Raw genomic sequence first — 21,242 nt, 5'->3', positions numbered from 1 at the left:
AAAAGATGGCAAGGTTAGCAAAATCCCACAAAAAGGCTAACAACTAGACTAAGTTTGAATGTTTTTGAAACTTCTCTCCACCTGATACGAGTAGCTTCTATTAACCCTGATTAGAGTTATAACAGACAAAGGGGATGATAGTGCTCTTTTTATAACTTAAAAAGTAGTCAATATGAACTTACATGAAGATGGAAAGTCCTGGACTTTGGGAACTTTTAGATCATGTGTGGAATTTGAAGAAAATTTGTTTTGTTCTAAGACTATTATTAAACAGTCAACTCCTCTGTATAACATCTGAAAAAGATTCTCTTTCACTATAACTTATGGCAATTTTTTTCTGTGCAAAAATTTAACAACAACATTTGCAATAGGCATCCCTCAGGAATTTGTAATTTAAAAAGCTTTTCAGAGTTTTGGTTATCTACTGGACTAGTATGGACACCTTTGCACAGAGAAATCCTGCAGGAGTAATTAATACGTGCCAACATTACCTTATATTAGACTGTTTAAAAGATTACTTTTTGAAAAACAAAAACGAGAATAAATAAAAGGATACCGAACAGGAAAAGAATACACTACTGGACAATTATATTAATCTGCCCATTTGAGCACTTCATTTTAAGTTAAATTTTTTGAGTACAAATTTTTCTTGATGCACATATGTAATTCATATTACCTACTTCCACTTATGCATGAAAATGGAAATATTCAACACAGCAACCTTCCTGAACAAAGCCAACTAGAATGATTTAAATAATTATAAAAAGAGATACAAACCCAAAAGACAACATTTTCATATTAATAAAGAACTTTTTGAAATGTATTGCATCAATTTGGCACCATGTTTCACCTAAATGGGTAAGCCAAAATTTAACTGTGAACATCTGATTACTTCCAAGCAATTTTAAATATGAGTAGAGTCAGTTACATTAAATTTTTATTAAAACAACAAGAAACAATACGTCCCGCATTAAGTAACATGGTAACAGCAGGTTAAAATAGAGATTTCATTACTGCATGACAAACACAAGCAAGAAGACAAGCTCAGTATTGTAATGATTAACATTTTTTCTGATGCGTATATGGCAATGATTTGTAAACCTATTAGAATTTCCTAAAAGCTTGAGTTCAAAAATAAATTGATTATAGTTAGAGACACGAGAGCTGTTTTGAACTTGCTTTTGTGTGTGTTTGTGCAACAACAATGCAGCTGTGATGAGAGCCACACAGTAGTACAGAAATAAAAGAAGATTCTTGAACTGTAGTACTACCCATTAAGTGAAAAATTATGTTTTGAATAAATAAAACCCAAAGGATTTCAAACCATTACAGAAACTGATTTAATCTCACTAACAGCATCTTGATATTACTTTTGTTTATACCTTCAGATCCCATAATGAAATGATGGATGTCAGGTCCTGTTGACATGCGAGGTACTTGACAGCTTTTTTCTATTACTCCTCTTGGGGTTACCATTTTTATATGAACCACCTGTTTAACATATTATACAGTGATGAGTGTTAAATATTGAATGAATGTATAGTCAAGTAATTAATATATATGGATTAATATATTCATATTAAAATTTCCATTTACCACAAAATGCAACTTAAACTTGATGTAATTATACTATACAATTTGGAAATCCTATAAATTACCCCCTAGACATTTTGTGGAGTAACCTGCTAGCCACTAATAAATCTAATACAATTCAGTTAGTCAGTGAAAGCACAGATTCTGCTCATTGTTTTGCCAAATCAAACTCTTCTCTTCTGTCCCTTTATGCATGCCACAGTTAATCTACAATTAAACATTTTGTTGGGTTTCTCATGATATCCTAGCCTATATCTTCCTTTTGTTTGACTGCATTGGTTAACTCTCACATATAGATACTTACTATATCACAGGAAAATAGTAGAAAGAAGGAATATAACCCAATGGCTTCTCTTGAGCTCTTCATAAGACCATGAAGACAGTTTCATAACATGCATATTTACATAGTAACGTGCGCTTTTATTTAATCAGTTTGTATAACACAACAAAAACATTTTAATAATGAATTAATGGGCACTTAGATACAGCAAGCTCAGAAACAAAAAAATAAACTCAAAATGAAATTTATCTGAAGATTTCACTACATGCAAATAATACATCATTATTAAATATTTGTTACACAAAGTACCAAAAAAGTGATTAAGCCACATCAGCCAACTGACTATTATTAAACATAGCACATTCACCAATGTTTTAATGATTACCAACCCAGCAGGTAGGTTGGAGGACTGTCATCAAAAAAGTTAAAAGCTAATTGTTTAACATTTTTAAAGATAAGTACATATTCCAAATATCAAGTAAATATACATCTGGTCCTTAACTATGTTTTATTATTTTAATGGATTAAAATGGATTTGAAAATTATTCTTCCTCCAATGATAGATGGTTTCACATGCCAAAGTTTAACTTGATGCAAATTAAGGTCTAGTGATACTTAACTATCTGGCATAACCCTTCCCTGCACACACAAGTTATATAATAGAAGGGTGCCTCAGTTACCAGGGCACAGTCAGATGTCATATGTTGATATGGTTTTTAAGGTCAGGCTTGACAAAGCCCTGGCTGGGATGATTTAGTTGGGGATTGGTCCTGCTTTGAGCAGGGGGTTGGACTAGATGACCTCCTGAGGTCCCTTCCAACCCTGATATTCTATGATCCTATGATAAAAAATCATCTTTGTTCAGATACCCCAAATGTTTCAGTCCTATAAGGCACTACTAGACAAATTTTTTTTGGCAGCTACAGATGTTGTAAGCCATCAAAATACTTAACTTCACCTTGTACAAAACCTTTTTCCACCTCCACTCTCCCTGCCCCCATGCCTACCAAAATCCCACTTAGTTACATATTGGTCCATTGGTATGAAAGATATTCTGTTCTAAAAGTGATTAAAAAAAAAAAAAATAGGGCAAGGACTCTGGCCAGCTAAGATTTTGACCGGAACATATCCTTCCTTTAAAAAAGGAAAGAACAAAACAACCCCCACCACACCCACACCCACCAAGAAAGCTGTTTTAGTTTTGCATCACTTAATACAGGAAAAGTGACAAAGAAATTAAATGAAGCTTCAAAACAGAAGGTAACAATACTTATATAAAGAGTTTAGTCTGCCTAATTCCCCCCCCCCCCCCGCATATAGCAGAGAGAGAGTGGGAGATGCAGAGTCATTTTTAAATTACCTTTATATTAAGGCTGCTTCAAATTTGGAATAAGGCACTTCCCTTTAGTAAGCGATGAGGCTATAGTATGATTCTGGTGTCACTACTGTAAATATTTACTAACATTTTATTTATGAGAAAATTTACAGTAATGATGCCAGAATCGTATTATAGTTCCATTGTTTGCTAAAAGGGAGCACTTTATTCCAAATCTGAAGCAGCCTTAATATAAAGGTAATTTAAAATAACTGTTATACACCCCCACTTTCTCTGTCCCAATTATGAATAATTTTACAGAGGCCAGAATCGAATGTTTCAAATTGGAGGGGAAATACTAGATAAAAAATATTTATAAAAAAATTACCAAATCTTCAATGTTTCCATAGATGTTCTTTTTCATGCCTGATGCGCGTGTGGCCACCCATCCTCCAAGGGAACTGAATTCCATAGAATCTGGTTCATGGCCTGTACAGTAACCACTCTCACCAAGCTAAAGATAGAAAGCAATATTCCACTGATGTAAGATAGCCTGCTTTTGCTTAGTAATCAACATATTAATTTTTAAAAACATTTTAGATTTAAAAAACTTGCTAATGATAGGAAGGAAAAAATAAGTATCTTGAACCAATATTGTTCAGGTACAAAGAGTCAACTCTTGAGATTTAAGAATAAATCTGATATAATGAAGTGGTTCTGCTTCTACTGTGTATACGCTAAGCAATATATCATACTATGAGGCCAGTTTTCTCATAATACCCCCCCCCCCCCCCGCCCACATTTTAAAACAAAGACCGCTATTGTTTGCAAAGATGTGATTCAAATACATGTGGAAAAAGATAACTAAGTAACTTCCAACTTCACTTAAACATTTCCAATAAATAAAGCACTTAATCTTTTGTTCTTTCTATCCTAATGTGATGTGCAGTAGAGGTCTGCAGAAATTCTGAGCAAATTGCTTGTATTTAATTCTCTCAAGAAGGAATGTGTTTTAATGTGCAGCCATCTGGTTGGGCTTCCTGTATGCAATACCAATGACAAATTTGTAATGCAGATCATGCATTCCTGTACATTAAACAGTTACTTGTTTCTCATGTTTCTATATTAGCTTGGCTCTGCCATCTGTACAACACGTGAGTGAACCAAGGCTATCCCCCTGAAATACTATAAAAAGCCAAGCAATCCTGCGTTGAATAGTACAGACTCCACCAACTGCATTTACTATACTGGCGATCATCTATTTGTGTTGACCAATTTGATAATGATCCAGTTAAATGTTTGCCATTTTCAAGTACGCTATCTAGGTGAGGGACAGCAGCTATATTTGGACACACACACACACACACACACACACACCCAAAAGATACACGCACATGCACACTATTAAGTCTGAAAACACTTTGCAACCTTAATATTTTTAAAGTTAACCACTCAAAAGTGGCACTCAATGCCAGAATTTAGGTTGCCTGCACAACCTTAATTCAACCTCCCCTTGTGTGTATACTTCATTTTAGTCTTTAATTGCATGAACACACTACTTTTCCCCCCACAGGATTGCTGTCTCAGTGCACAGCTGTTTGGACAGTGCTCAGTGAATGAGCAGCTATTCAATGGATGATATGGGAACTGATGCAGAGAGAGATTAGGGTTAAAACTTTACACTACTTTTGGGCGCCCTATTTGAGATGCCAATGACCTGATTTTTCAGAGAAATTAGCATTTTATAGCACATCATTTGTTCAGAGCACAGCTTTCAATGACTTTAGATGCAGTGCTGAGCAATGAAGTGCAAGCCAGAACCTGTGTCAAGTTGGGAACTCCCAGAAAATGAGGAACACACTATTAGTGGCCATCTGTGAAAAGTTTGGTTTAAGTGACTTGAGTACCATCACACAGGAACTCTGTGGCATTCAACTATATTAACCACAGGATCACCCTCTCTCTTCCTCAAATCCCCCGCCTCATTTCACTACATACACCTCTACCCCGATATAACGCTGTCCTCGGGAGCCAAAAAAAAATCTTACCGCGTTATAGGTGAAACCACGCTATAGCGAACTTGATTTGATCCGCCGGAGTGCGCAGCCTCCCCCCCCCCCCCGGAGCACTGCTTTATCGCGTTCTATCCAAATTCGTGTTATATCGGGGTAGAGGTATACTTTCCAACTACTCCAGCAAATAAGGCAGGGGTCCTTCAGACAAACAGCTTCATCAACTGTACAAAACTAAATAAGGCAGAAGTCTTGGGAAAAATTTGATCATGTAATTAAAGACCATCATAATGAATATACATAGAGTGGGTGGGGGAAGGGGCAAGTTAAGGTCACAAAGGCAACCTTAATTCTGGTATTTCCTAACTTTTGTTTACTTGAGTTTGCAATCTCAAAGTTTTTTAAATGTAGTTTCTTGCATGTAGTCCAAGTTGTTTTTAAAAAGCATAGTGAAAAAATAAAATCTAGGTTTGTTCAACGAAGTTGGAACCTTTAAATCCATGAGCTCTGCCACTTGAGCCAACAGAGCAAGTAATAGCAGTAGTAGGTTGTCACCCTATGTGAACCAGCCATTAGAAGAAGATCAGGCACGTTTTGCCACTAGGCTTCACAGCTATTTGTACATCCCTGTGGAATTTTTTTTAATAAATATAATTTTATTTTTCTGGAATTTCATGTTATTTCATTTGATCCAGCAAAGAGTGAGGGATGGGCGGGGGGGATGGTTCCTACACCCAGGAGAGGAGAGGAGAGGAGAGGAGAGGAGAGGAGAGGAGAGGAGAGTGGCATAGCAGGCCCTGGGGGAGGTAAGGGGATCGCAAACCAAATCCACCTCACATGCGCCCTGCAGTAGTGGCTCCTGTCCTCAGGGGATAATAGGACCAGAGAGTGGGGTTGCAGCACCACTCAGGTTTGACCTGCCCATACCTCCATCATGATGATAGAAAGGTGGCCGGGCCAAACCTGAGCAGTGCTGCAACTCCATGTGCCAGATCACAACATCCGGTATGGGGAGCCAGGCCCAGAACAAAGCCACAGGAGCCACTGATGAGGGATGAATTTTTTCCCCAATTCATTTTGTTTTATATTCTGCTTTTCTTTTTATTAAGTGTTTTGTATTTGCTATAAAAACCAGGGCTCTAGCTATTGGCAGAGAGCAGAGATGCCCTGAGACTCCAGAATCTTGGGTTCTATTCCAGGTTCTATAGGGATCATAGTCTAATAGTTAGATCTTCTCCGTGACCTCTTCAGCAGGTCCTCCTCCTGATACCATCCTTCCCTCCTTCCAGTAACACCTCTCCAGGCCTGGCTCCTCATCCCCCTCTGTATTTTGTTCCAATCCTCCTCCTCTTCACCGGGTGCCAGCCGGGGGCACCTTAAGCACACAGGAAAATCTCCCTGCGCTCAGCTCCAGTGCCACATGGCTCCTGGGTACCTGGAGGTGCAACCGTAGGTAGTCCTGCTGAGCCCATGCAGTCCTGGGATTGAGCGTGCTCAGATGAAATCTTCAGCAAAAGTGGTGAAACAAACAGGTCTCTACTTAGTATGTGCAAACTGTCATTCAGCAATTCGTAACTTGGTCAAGTTTACACAACTCTGATGCAAGGAAAAACCCCTCACCAAATTTCAACTTCCTGCTCCAAAGCATGGAGGCTCCACAGCTTCTCAACAAAATGGTTAAGAATTTTTTTTAAATGGGCTCAACAATGTCTTTTTCCCTAACCCGTTCTGCGAAACAGATGAATCCTTTTTGCTGACATTTTCCAGAATAATTAAATTTCAGCCCAAATAGTTAAAAGTTTGGCAGAGTAATAAGCAATTGAGAACAGGGTCTTGTAATAGAGAGTGTTAGGCAAGTTAATATTTTAGGAAATCTATCTGGCTTGCTCATTAACAGATCTGCTACAAAGCACAGGTCATTTTAACGGATTATATACGTTTTTTAAAAAAAAACCACCGATAAATTCACATCTTTCCATTCCAGCATTTGAGTCTCAATACTTTGGTAGTTTCAATACAGATCTGAGTTGGCACACAGGTTTTCAGCTCCATTCAGGTTTCTTCTGCCCTTATCTAGATAAGCATTGCCACATCTGTCAGTCTGTTCATTTTGGGTCTAAAGATTTTAGCTCTAGACTAAAAATAATTCATTTATTAATTAAGTTTGAAAAGTAGTTTCCTTTAAGAATGAAGCCATTCTAATATTCAAAATTGTTATTCTGCAATGGCAGCTATTTAAACCACGCAACGTTATGAATGCAAGTTGTCATACTTAAAAAAAAAAGTAGCTATCTTCCAACTTCTCAATTAAAATCACTACTATGAAAAATTGCATTATTAGACTCCAAAAGGTATCTAACTTTCTCTTTTTATAAAGCCAAAAGGTAGCACTATTTCTAATACTTTTGCATAGAACTTTCAGGCAATTATGTATACAATCAAAAAAGGAAATTAAACTCAAAGTTCTGATATTGTGGGTTTGGTGTACCCACTGCCACCCTTTGGGTGCACATCTGTGTATCAGCCTCATCTACCCTGATCATTTTGGAATATGCAGATCCTGTGGAAATTTTTCAAATGTGTTTAAGTTACTAAACATGTTAGAAAAATGTACCTCATGTCAAGTGTGGAGTGTGGATCTGTACTGAAACGCTATTTAAAGAACTCCAGTTCTCAGGCGAGTAACTTTGCTCCTTCGAATACTGTCAGTACAGATCTGCACTCTTGGGAGATTCACATGTAGGTGTGGACTGAGCTGCAGGCAGAGCATTTCCATAAACTGGAACATTCTGAAGGCATGCCTTGGATCTAGCCAAGTGTGCTATGTTTCTTTCCAGGATTCTAAGCACGTGGACAAGCATTGGGAGGAAACAGCATGGCCCTCTACCCGCCATATAACAATGACTAATCCAGGGGATTTATGGAATGTTTTGTCCTATTACCGCCCACTTCAGCATCAAGCTTGTGTAACCTGTATTCCCTGGCAGACAATGCACCTTTAAGGAAGACTATTAACTAGATAATCTGATTCAGACAAAAGTCAGTGGCCACACTAGGGATTAATTTGGTGTCAGGTTGTACAGAACCAAGGTATACTTAAAGAGGACTGTATAAGAAAGGTCAGCAAAGAAAGGATGGAGCTTGCTGGCTCTCCTAACTGAAGTTATTGTTTCAAGGAACAGTTTCCTAATGACCCAAGACCCCCATCATTAGCCAATATCTCACCTGCTCTGCACCTCCAATCTCTCCATCTGTCCCCTTGCCCCATTCCCTCAAGAGCCTCTTTCACTCTTCTTCAGTCTCTGCTGTGGCTTCTTCCTTTCAAACTACAAGCAAGATCTAGTAGCTATATCCTGAGAAAGGCCCTTGATTCCATCTTCAAGTACTATCCCACATCTTTTTATTCACTTTAAAATAATCAAACAGGCCATTTACAACTTCCAAGGTTCCCCTCCTCTAACTCCGTTTTGGATACACTCCAATCAAGTTTCTGTTCTCTCCACTCTACTGAAAATTCTCACCAAGGTCTTCAATGACTTCTACCTAGCTAAATCTTAAGGCTTTACCCCACATTTGATCTTTTAGCTGTTTTTGATAACTGATCACACTCCCCTCCTAATTCTGTTGTACTTTGGCTTCTGTGGCACTATTTTTTTACCCTCCTCTCACCACTTTCTCTTTCACCATCTCCTCCTGCAGTTCCTCTTTCATGTCCCCTCTTTAGGAGTCCCTCAAGACACATCTGCTCACAAGGATTGAAGTATTATTTCCATGCAGATGACTGTTCTCATCCCATGCTTTCCTCTGATTCCCTCCATTCACTCCTAATTATCAGACCATTTGACGTTTTTCCCCCTGAGATGGCTCACTAGCATCTAAAGCATAACAAGAAATTATCTTAAACTTGGAGGGAAAATAATCTCCACTTCCCCCCCATTCCTCTATTGCTGTTTACACAACCCAGCCCTATAAACAGAGTCAAACTCCTCTCTCCCTACATATCTCATCCATGACCACATATGCGGTTTTGCCTCCTCAAGAATCCCACCCTTCCTCTCTGGCTTGATAGTTAAGATGTTGATTGATTCTCTGGTCATCTCCTATATTGATTACTGCATCTTTTTTCCTCTCCAGCCTCCCAAACCCACATCAGTCACCCTCCAATTCATCCAAACTGCAGCCACTAAAATTATATAGTCTTCACCCACTGTTTTAACACTCACCACCCCTTGCTAACCTGATTTCACCCACTGGTTCCACCTTGCACACTGCATTACATTTGTTCTTGTCTTTACTTTCCAGGCCTTCACTGCAGCCTACATCTTCAGAACTTTTCACCAACCCTCATATCTGTTCCAGCAGAGATATCACCTTTAATGCCTTGTTCATTTCCATCTCCCATCATTTTTTCATGCTGTCCTTTTCATGTGGTTGCCAACCCACCATTTCCTCAAACTTCTGCCAAAGACTTACTTTCTGCAATGCTGAGAAGTAGTGAATTAAATAAAAGCTCTCTCAGCTATTCCCTCCTCTTTGTTGCTCAGTGCTTCTTCCCCCAACCCCACATCTGCCTTCAGAGTGTAAGCTCTTGTGGGCATGGACTATTTATATATCAGGTACAATTAGAGTGACCAGATATCAGGACTGTCCCTATAAAATCAGGACAGTCCTGATATTTGGGACTCTCTCTTATATAGAGGCCTATTACCCCCCCACCCTCTGTCCTGATTTTTCACACTTGCTATCTGGTCACCCTACATACAATGCTGAGCACATTGTGCTTAAATTAAAAATAATCACAACTAGAACCCCTTGGTTTTAACTGTCTCCTCCTTTAGTATTTTCTGTTATTAACTTAATCACTGATATTTTAATAAGCTTGCAATCAAGTTGTTTAATAAAAAAATATTTATTACAAGTCATACGTTTAACACATTGCCTGATTCTGTATTCCTTGCATACGCAGGAAATCATAATGAAGTCCTTAACATATATTTAATGTGCCCAAATATATTTAATGTGCTAAAACCTTACCACGAATACAAATTTATATTCAGCACTGACCAGATTGTGAGCCAGAGCCTCTGTATATTACTCTGAGGAAAATTTCCACTGAAAGGTCAATTCAAAATTCCATTTCCTAGTCAAGAAGAAGCTCTGAAGGAAAAACTGCATGAGTTAAGTTTAATGTACTATTTCAATTTGCAAGTTATGAAAGGCAGCTGCAGAAGGAGAGGGAATATTATGCCTTACTCTAGTAGAAGGAAAAATTGTATGGCATTTAAAGGATGGAATAGTTGGTGAAATATCAGAAGTTACTAGCCTAGAAAAATGTCATTTAAATTAAGGGAATATGCTCTGTGCATTTTAATTCTAACCTTTAAAAAAAACCCACAGATTTGAAAAGGTTAAAATATTACATCAAATGATAAAAGAGGCTATAAAATAAGAGGCATGAAAGGCCATCTCTCTCACCAGCAACAGCTCTGTTGGCAAAGTCTCTGACACACATTTATTTGGTAAAAGCTATAATACCCTCCACCCCTAAATAAAAAGCTGCTCTTCAATTAAATTATTAAATTCCTTTATCAAAAGTCTTATTGCTTCAGAAACTTTTCTTACAGGTGTACTGAAGAATTCATATATGCCTTAAAAGGATGGGTTTCTTAAATTATCAATTAGTCCATTCCATGGCATACTTGTAGTTCATTGCGGTCTTCCATGTTAGGGAGGTTCGGCAGCTAGCTTTGGACTACCACTTGCTTTATCATTGGAAGTCAATGTACCCCAGAAGGTGTTAAGCAAACATCTACCACCAGCTGTACATAGTTGAACACAAACCTTGAAGGGTGCTGGGGCTTCTCAGAAAACATTGCTACAGTCACATCTTTATTAAGATTAAGACCAATTTTCTGTTTAAACCTTGACTCTTAAATGCTCTAAAATCCACATGGTTACTTGGATTGTCTTGAAATACGGTGTGCCTTGTGGGAGAGTGGGGCTTGACAACTGAGCAAATTTTGGAGCCATTTGATCTTAGGGTGACCAGACGTCCCAATTTTATCAGGACTGTCCCGATATTGGTTTGTTTGTCCCGCGTCCCTGACCGATGTGCGGTCGCGACACTGGACAAGCAAGCAATTTTGCCCTTCTGGAAGGGGTCTCGCCCCCCCCCACCCGACTCCGCCCCCACCTTCCCCCATTGGCTCCCTCCCCAAATCCCCGCCCTAGATCCCGCCTCTTCCCCAAGCACATGGCATTCCTCCTCCCTCCCAGGCCTGCTGCTGTAATGCCGGCGCAAGCCTGGGAGGGAGGGAGTGGTGAGTATGGGCACCGGGTGGGCAAGGGGGCTGCTCCCCCAGGAGAGAGACGGGGGGGTTCCGAATCCCGGCAGCGGCGGGGGAGAGCGGCTCGGGGCTGTACGAGTGGCTATTTAAAGTTTATCGGCTCGGGGTGGACCCCGGCCGGTCCTTGCCCCTGTAGAGGGGTGGTAAGGAGCCGAGTCCCCCCTCCCCCTGGCTCCTCAGCTGAGCCCTCCCCGTCTCCCTCCCGGGGGAGCAGCCCCCTTACCTGTCCACCCAGTGCTTCCAGCTCCAGGAACTGGAAGCCGGCCACCACCCCCTCCCTCCAGGCTTGCGCCGGCATTACAGTTGCAAGCCTGGGAGGGAGGAGGAATGCTGCTCAGCTGAGGAGCCAGGACGAGGGGGTTGGGGGGGACTCGGCTCTTTACCTGGCCTGCGGCAGCCGGCAACACATGCTGGCGCGGGGTGGGGACGCTACCCCCTACAGGGCAGGGCAAGGAGCCGGCTGGGGTCCCCCCAGCCGATAAACTTGACGTGGCCACTCGCACGGCCCTGAGCCACTTTCCCCCGCTGCTGCCGAAGTCCGGAGCCCCGCACCTCTCCTGCTCGGCTGCGCTCCAGCAGCTCCATCCCCGCGGGGTGGCGGGACGCACCGCATATGCCCGGCACCTGCAAAACGGCTTTTTTTTTTTTTTTTTTTTTTTTTAAGTTGATAGGTTTTGGCAACTTTTTTCATGTACAGAGAGAGATGAAGCCAGGACTGAGATTATTGCACCAGGATCTCAAATGCTCAAGACTTACCCAAACAGAGTGCATACCACCCACTAGTTCTCTGGGGAAAATCAAATTAATACATTAGCCGCCAAAGTGTTTGGTTCTCCAGCTCGGCACGCACCAGGCTCACACAAACAGATTACACTGTGCATATACAGAGAGAGGGGGCAAGAGGCTGAAAGCTAGCTCTAACTCATGGGGCCTGAATATCTCAAGGGGGAAGTTACAGCCAGTGACCTGAGGTACACAGTCCAAGCACTGAGAGTTCAAATCCAACCATGGCAATCTGAAATTAAGGAAAAGGCAGCATCTTGATAGAGTCTGCCTCTATCAAAGGTGTTTGTTTTTTATTTTGGGAAAGTGTAATCTGAGTACAACAGAATATTCAGAAGGTGCTAAAATTATTTTTTGAAAAGAAAATAAATTACACGTGCAAATCCTCACTGAGAGGGGTGGGTGAAGGATCAGGTGATGGGCAGGCCACCAGGAAGGGGACATGGGGGTGAGTAACAGGGGGTACAGACGAGGATAGGGGTAGGGGCCACGGTAAGTCCCATATTCTCCCCTCCGGTGTGTGCCACGATATGGGACCCTTCTGAGCCCTTCTCCCTTCCCCCTGTGTACACACACACCAGAATCTCAATGACCCTGCCCATCTATTGGAGCCTGACCAGGTGTGGGCTAGGTTCAGGGGGAGGAATGGGGCAGGGATTGCCTTTCAGTGGGTCTGAGATTCTCTTCCTACCCTTCCCCTATGATCTGGAAGCTGTGGATCCCTGCCCGTGGGGGTGCCTGAGCCCCTCCCCATACCCGTTTCATGTGAGCTGAGATCTGTGGGCCTTTATCTAGGGAGGTCACAGCCCCACTCCCTGTGTGTACCAGGATGGAGATGGCCCCAGCTCATTATTAGGGTCTACTGATCTACTTGAGATATACTGAAGAAAAGTTGTATGCAAGAACTAGGTATTATTACTACTTGTTCAAAGGAGCATCTGAACTGAGAGAAATGAGTTTATGTATAAAGTGAGGCCAAAACTCCACCCAGGAATAATATTACAATCTACCCCTGGGAAGAGTTCTCCATTTGCCCTATGACTACTTCAGAATCACTTCCAAACATTAGAATGAGGAAAACTTCTCTCCATTACAAGAGAGTTCAAAGACAACTAATTCCCAAACCAAGGATTTCATTAACCTCGCCTTAAATTTGAGAGTACATATCACTAGCTTAAAATTAAACATTCTTACGAGAACACTTAATTAGTAAGATCACCATTAAAAAGCCAAGAAGGGTAGAGTTTAGGTTAAATTTACAAGGAACTCAAATATCTGAAAATATGTTTATCTTAACTATGTATTTCCAAACTACCATAACTTTCTCCCTCAGAGTCACCAACCTCCCATCTACCTGGCTGGATATCAGAACTGTGTAATGAAGATTTATATATTTAGTTTCGTACTTATATGTATTTGATACTAAGTGTTGTGCCTTGCAGCCACACTTCTGCACAGATGGAAGCACATATTGCAGGCTAAAAATTGACAGCTCACTTTTAGGCTATTTCACATGGGATTTGCATCTAAGATTAGCCAGGATTTTTCAATTAAATTTTAACAAATAGCCAGGGTTAGACAGTCCATAACTTTGGATATAATTCTTACAAATTTGATAAGCATAAATGGTAAGCAAAAGTGGGCATGAAAATTTGTGTAAGGATGAAAATACAATTCAATGACTTAGATCAGACACCTGAAACAACTTCAATTAGGTAGGAATAATCAACCTGAAACAAGAAATATTGCAAATTTCGTAAGAAACTGAGAATACCTGTCTTTCCAAATCTTGTCCAATAATGCCAGCCTCTATATGAGCAGTTAAGTTTTTCTCATCTATCCAGAGAATTTGATTCTGTTGGGGAAAAAAAATATACATCAGATGTTAGGCCACTAAAGTTCTGGAATTTACTTATAAGTGACCTTGCTTCACAAAGGATGTTTATACATTAGCAAACTTATCAGTTGTAATTTACCAACAGTGTAGCTCCACCTATGGTGGCAGCAGCAGAAGCTGAATAGACAAGACTGAGGCATTTTTACTTTCATGTCATGTAGTCTTGTCTACAATACTGTTTCCAGGGTTGCTACTGTAAATGGAGATGAATCAGTGGTAAATTACGGCTGAAAAGTTTGCTTGTGTAGGCACAGCAATATGAAGCAGGAAAACCAGAAAGAATGAGGTCACACAAAATTCTGGAGGAAGAGTAGTGTTCAGGAGTTTCATATCTGGCATTCAAGATAATTGAATCCTTGTATGATCTAAATATCAGTGCCTAAGAATAAAAAAATTCTGGTGCAGCCCAGGAGTAAAAAGCGAATTCGATTAGGCAAGTCACATTCCATTCCTTCATGCACCTGCCCTCTTGAATTTTACATCAAAATGACAAACTATAACTGAGGCATTTATCAAGACAAGTTCAAGCCTAGCTCAGTTTAACTTAAATTTAAATATTTAAATCACTGAAGGCTATAGTTACTGCTTCAGACCATGCTCTACATTCACCCCAGAAAATACAATTCAACATGAGAAGGAGGGGAGAGAATGCTTCAGTAAAAAATGCATCACACTCTAAACTAGCTAGTCCAGGGGTTGGCAACGTTCGGCACGCGGCTTGCCAGGGTAAGCACCCTGGCGGGCCGGACCAGTTTAATTTACCTGCTCACGCGGCAGATTCGGCCGATCGCGGCCCCCACTGGCTGCGATTCGCCATCCCGGGCCAATGGGGGCGCCGAGAAGCGGTGCGGGCGAGCGATGTGCTTACCCTGGCGCGCCGAACATTGCCAACCCCTCAGCTAGTCTGACAAAAGAAAGAATTGGGGAAAAATAACCAGAGATAAGAATCAAAAGTCTAACCTAGCAAAGCCAGAAGAGTTGCCTCCACTTGATGGAGAAAGAAAACTGGATTGGCAAATTCAGTCAGACAGCCTGCTTTACAGGAGGAATGGCATCACAAAAGCTTTGCCCCCCACACCCTTCACCTGACAGTAAGAAATGTAAGCCCATTGTCCAGGATGACAGAGAAAAACATCTGAGGAGTTACATAATGAAGATGATTTGAAGACGCACACAGAAAATGGCAACACTTAGTACACTTTTTAATCATTTGCTTCAAGATGTCACATATACTGGTCTCTAGTATATTACAATAAATGTACATGACTTAATAGTTCATTAATAACAATGAAAATAAAAATCTAAGTAGCAATTGTACTGTGCACCTGTTGATCACCTGAATGAAATCAGATTGTTTCTGTAACTGAATATTATAAGGATAGTGACATTGCATCTTTGCCACATACACAGGGAATATCTACCAGACTCTGTACCACTCATTAACGATCTGGAGGATGGCGTGGACTGCACTCTCAGCAAGTATGCAGATGACACTAAACTGGGAGGAGTGGTAGATACACTGGAGGATTGGGCCAAAAGAAACCTGATGAGGTTCAACAAGGACAAGTGCAGAGTCCTGCACTTAGGACGGAAGAATCCCATGCACTGCTACAGACTAGGGACTGAATGGCTAGGCAGCAGTTCTGCAAAAAAGGACCTAGGATATGAATTGACAGTGTGCCCTTGTTGCCAAGAAGGCTAACAGCATTTTGGGCTGTATAAGTAGGGGCACTGGCAGCAGATCGAGGGATGTGATCATTCCCCTCTATTCAACAATGGTGAGGCCTCATCTGGAGTACTGTGTCCAGTTTTGGGCCCCACATTACAAGAAGGATGTGGAAAAATTGGAGAGAGTCCAGCAGAGGATAACAAAAATGATTAGGGGGCTGGAGCACATGACTTATGAGGCGAGGCTGAGGGAACTGGAATTGTTTAGTCTGCAGAAGAGAAGAATGAGGGGGGATTTGATAGCTGCTTTCAACTACCTGAAAAGGGGTTCCAAAGAGGATGGATCTAGACTGTTCTCAGTGGTACCAGATGACAGAACAAGGAGTAATGGTTTCAAGTTGCAGTGGGGGAGGTTTAAGTTGGATATTAGGAAAAACTTTTTCACTAGGAGGTGAAGCACTGGAATGGGTTACCTAGGGAGGTGGTGGAATCTCCTTCTTTAGAGGTTTTTAAGGTCAGGCTTGACAAAGCCCTGGCTGGGATGATTTAGTTGGGGATTGGTCCTGCTTTGAGCAGGGGGTTGGACTAGATGACCTCCTGAGGTCCCTTCCAACCCTGATATTCTATGATTCACACTGAGTCAATATGGCCCAAAGCTATTTTAGTTTAAGGTTAAAATAGTTCTGATGACCAAAAAAAAAAAAATCATAGATGTGGTCCAGAGGTTAAATCTATAGGCACTTTCTTGGAGGTGTGGGGATCTCAGCACTGCTGAGCCCCAGGAATCCTCTGAAAAACAGTGCCTGTTTGAGCCAGCAAACCTTTGTAACAGAGGTAAAGGGGACTGGACTGCCCCAACCACCTCACGCTCCTTCCACAAAACCCATACTTTCTATTGAAGTCAAACTCCAAGGAAAAGTGAAAGGTGATCAGACAGTGTGAATACGAAGAGAACACTCTTGAAGAAACAGTTACTTACCAAAGTAACTTTCCCTCCCCAAGCTGGCCTCTATGTATTCACACTTGTGGAAGTCTAGAGAGAATGACAGGCCTTGAGAAAGGTGGGCTGAGGAGTTCTCATTAAACAAGGACTGTGGTACTGCTCTCGAAAAAAGGATCAGATCCACTCAGCTGTGTTGATTTGCAGCTTTCTATGATAGAAACATTACCGAGGCATGTCTTCAACATTGCTTTAGCCCTGACAGCGAGCTCGAAGACCATGAGGTACTCTGGCACTACAAGAAATTGCCTATTTTTAGACAGATACCCAAAGGCTACGAATATCTTGCTGACTTGTTGATTTCCTAAGTGCTTTGGTCTTATCCAGATAACTCAGCCTTTTTGACATCTGCAATAAGGAATGTGGCAACCCTGGCCAGTAAGTTTTCTTCCAAAACCTGTGATTGTGAACACAGTGTTTGAGTCACGTGGGTCTCTCACCACTTTGATAAAGACTAAGTATGACAGGATAAGGACACAGTACTACACCAGAATGTAGTTGCCCTGTATGTGGCTTTGGAACCTTCGAAGGGCTTCACCACTCTGAGCTGCAAGAAGTTGATGTCGGTTCCTTTCTATGCAGTTCTGTGTGGCCTGCACTATCCTCTCTTTCAGATATGCTCCCCACCTCATCAGGCTGGCTGAGTATCTGTGGGTCTGGAAGGGATATAGAAATACCCTTGCGGACATTCTCTGGGATCATCCACCATCCAAGGGAGTCCAGGTCCTGGTTTGGGATCAGGATCTAACTTGCATACATTCCTGTTGTGGTTCCTCACCATGAGGAGAACCTTCTGGAGACACTTGATATTGCAAGGGGACATTTCTATATATTTAACTAGGAAGCCCAGCGACTGGAGATACTAAGTTGTGGATAGCTGTGTATTCCTTAACAGATAACAGGTTCTGGATTTTCTCATCTGTCCAGTGATGGGTAAACTTTGGCCACAGATGTGTCTATATCCATCCCAGCTGAGCTATCTCTGTAGAAGGGATCAATGAGCTTTTCTTGGTGTTTATCACAAAGCCATGTATAGTGGAGCTGCTTCAATTGCATGTTGTGGCACTGCATGCTGCTTCTTTGGTGGGAGCTCTGTTCAAAAGGTCATCCAGGAAAAGACAGAGGAGAGTGCTCAGAGATGTGAGTCTGGTTCTGACCAGACAAAAGGCTGAATGGCAGTATTTTATACAGGCAGTGGGTCATGCAATACACAAATCTCCATGGATACTGGTGACATGGATGGAGGAGGAGGTGTAGATCTGCTATGTCCACTGAGGCAAGGAATCACCTTGGATGGGGTGCTACTTGTTGATACTAGGATCTCCATCCTGAATCTGATCATTTTCATCCATTTGTTCAGTCATTTGACATTTAGGAGGGCTCTGACTCCCCCATCCCCGGGTATGTTTCTAGATGAATATGGCGTTTAGCCCTAAAAACCTTTCTTCTGAGGATATCAATTAAATTGCTCCTATGTTTGCAAGTTGTGAGATCTTGTTTAGCACTAGCTTGCATTTGATAGGGTTGCTTGAAATGGGTGTTTGGGTGAGGTGAGGTTCCTAGTTTGAGGGAGTAACCTGAAATTACCTCTTTTACCCACTTGTCTAGTGAATAGAGCCCCTTCATCTGAGAAGTAGAATATTCTCTGATCAGAGGCAAAGCCTTTTGTTGCCACAGTGAGTTATAAAAAGGTGTCACTGCCACCACCTATGGTTTTGCCACCTGATGCAAGGGTCAAGGGTTTTCTTTGGCATACCTGCTGCTATCTTTCCTTTGGTACTTTTGTGATGAGGCTGGACAAAAGGAGCATTTCTGCCTGTTGGGCTTGTAATCCTTTCTTGAGGCATTGCATAGGATGGGAAAGGACTGCTTTGGTTTGGGAGCTCTGCCTCCCACCTTCTTATCCAACTTCTCCTCAACTACGAAAGCACGTAAAGAAAGAACAGGATTTATTTGGAGTGGGCATCCGCAGTCCAGGGCCATTGTCAGATGTGGTGGCCTACTGCTGAACTGCATGCCGTGGCCCTGGCTGAGAATCAATTTGCATCCATTAAGGCATCTGTCACATGCTGTTACATACCTGAACTAGGAGAGTGGGAGGAAGGAAGAAAGAGTAAAGGTTGCTTGCCACTGCTCAAAAATCCCATATAAAAAAATAGAACTGGCAAAGGAAATGGTCAGGAGCAATGGGAACCAATTGTGGCCACAGAGATACAAGTTCTAGCAGTAAGCCAGAGAAGGGGGTGCAGCCAGCACAGGCTGCTCTACAACACTAAATGCGGAGAACAATCCGTATGTCTCAGAACTGTAGAAGATGCTGGGCTGCAGAATACTATCTGCTAACCACAGAGAAAAGCTTTTCCACTTCGGAGTGCAACATTGTAGTGTAAATGAATCTAGATTGCAGCTGAATGCCCTGTTCTTCCTGACATGACTTGCTCTGTGAAATTCACTGTCCCACTACCCAAGCTACACAGTGAAGTGACTCTTGATCAGAATGCAAAACAAGTTTGCCCTTCTGTGATAGAGGGAAAATATAGGCACAATGGTCAAACCCATTCTTTTCTAGGTCTTTGGAGACTTGAATGGCCCTACTAAAAAAAAAAAAAAAAAAAGCTACAAGAAACCTAATCTCATTAAAAAACCAAGGCTGGGATTTTCAGAGATGCTTAAGGAAGCTAGGCACCCAACTCCCATTAATGTTCAATGTAATTTGGCCATCAAACTCCTTAAGGCTCTTTTGAAAATCCCAGACTATGCATTCAATGGTATAAACTACCCAGCACCAACCAGAATACAATTTAACAGTTAAAATTAGGTGTTTTATTAAAATAACTACATCACTCTGAAAACTGAGAGTAGGCCCCCAAAGCCTAATCCTGCCACAGAAAGGAAGGGACTGGTGTGGTTGGGACTGCCTAATTTTACAACTGCAGCTTTGAATATTCAGTGGTGAGGGGGTACTTGTATTGCCCTAGTGGGCACTGCTTTCCATAAAATTAGTGGTGCTGGGGCCATCCTGAAAGTGACTATGCAAAGCTACTCTGAAGACACGGTTCCTGGATTCTGAGGAGGAGGGAGAAAAGGAGGAAGATCCACCAGCAGATGAAATTATTTTCTTAATATAGGGATGTGCCAGTTAGAAATCAGTTTTAAAACAAACAAATGTCTGTATGGTTGATTTCAAACTTTAACCTAATTTACATTAATGTTCATTCTCCAAGCTGTTCCCTGGATCTTTCCATGACTGCTTGTACTACTAGGGAGTTGGGGGTATGGGGGGGGAAGTGAACAAAAATTGTGCCCCTTTCACAGGTACAAAGTATCACCTTTCAACCCTTTTAGAGGTAGGTACATAATCCTGGTGTTTGCCATACCACACTGGCTGAATTTCATGGCCTCATTTACTGGGAGGGCTACCCAATTGGGTCCACTGGGCTGCAGGATGTCCAGCCTTATGTCAGGTATTAAGAATGTCCTCAAATGGGATCTGAAGTTCAGTTGTAACCCTCTGCATTATTCTTGGTATATTCAATGCTCATCAGGCAGGGATGGGGTGGCTGTGACAACTGCCTCATCAGGTGAGGAGGACGATATGCCTATTGGTACCACCAGTAGTGGTGGGTCTGGCTTGTCTTCCTCCTTCACATATTCCAGTGGAGCCAGTTGCTATTGTTTAGCGGAAGATGGATGGTAAGCTTCTTATATGGATCCAATAGGACCAGTATACTGGTTTGAAGGCTGCTTGGGGAGGACCCCAAGACACTGGGTATAGCAGTCTCAGAGGAGGGCGAGGGGAGCTATGTGGGTGGGCATGAGACCAAGACACTCTAAAAGCCTGTCCAGGCTAATTTCCCTTTATGGAGGAGATGGTTCATCCTGCATATTGGATTCAGCAGACAAAAAGGGTCTGATCTTGTTCCATCAGCAATACTGTGGGTGCCAGTAGATGGAGACTCCATCTTGTGGACAGAGCAAGAGAGAAGCTCTTTCTCCTCAAAGTAGATTCCTCTTCTGATGCTGAAACATCCCTCAGAAGGACTGGACCTGAAAGCAGGGGAGACTGGATATGGCAGGGTGAAAATATCCTCCGGGGAGGTACATGTCTCAGTGTGTTCCAGAGCGCGAGGCGTCCTAGTAGTCAGTATAGTTGGATCTGGCACATCTATAGGCTTAGTGGTCAGTAGGTTGGAGAAGCTCGTTCGGCTTACATGCTAGTACAGGTGGATCCTTGCTCCTGTGTACCTTACTCATATGGCCAGAAGGCTTAAGCAGGCCTAGGTCTTTATAACACAAACATGAAGACTCACCTGATTTGATAGGAGTTGAGGGACCAGATCTGGAGGA

The 21,242-nt window shown here is 41.9% G+C and overlaps 1 protein-coding gene across 4 annotated transcripts in view; it reads right to left on the bottom strand.

Moving 5' to 3' along the window:
- AGPS (alkylglycerone phosphate synthase) overlaps window positions 1-21,242 on the bottom strand; it is a 142,246-nt gene that overhangs the window by 75,658 nt on the left and 45,346 nt on the right. For all 4 annotated transcript variants that reach the window (XR_004647629.1, XM_034785324.1, XM_034785326.1 and 1 more), the window contains exons 8-10: window positions 14,105-14,185; window positions 3,577-3,702; window positions 1,383-1,491 (exon numbers count right to left, since the gene is read on the bottom strand). Coding sequence is in view for 3 of the 4 variants with exons in the window: in XM_034785324.1 (XP_034641215.1) it covers window positions 1,383-1,491; window positions 3,577-3,702; window positions 14,105-14,185 (316 nt within the window). In the remaining variant the exon portion in view is untranslated. The remainder of the gene's footprint in view (window positions 1-1,382; window positions 1,492-3,576; window positions 3,703-14,104; window positions 14,186-21,242) is intronic.

This window comes from Trachemys scripta, chromosome 11 (genome assembly GCF_013100865.1).
Source record: "Trachemys scripta elegans isolate TJP31775 chromosome 11, CAS_Tse_1.0, whole genome shotgun sequence".
Taxonomy (NCBI): Eukaryota; Metazoa; Chordata; order Testudines; family Emydidae; genus Trachemys; species Trachemys scripta.
This window is presented reverse-complemented; position numbering and strand designations above follow the sequence as displayed.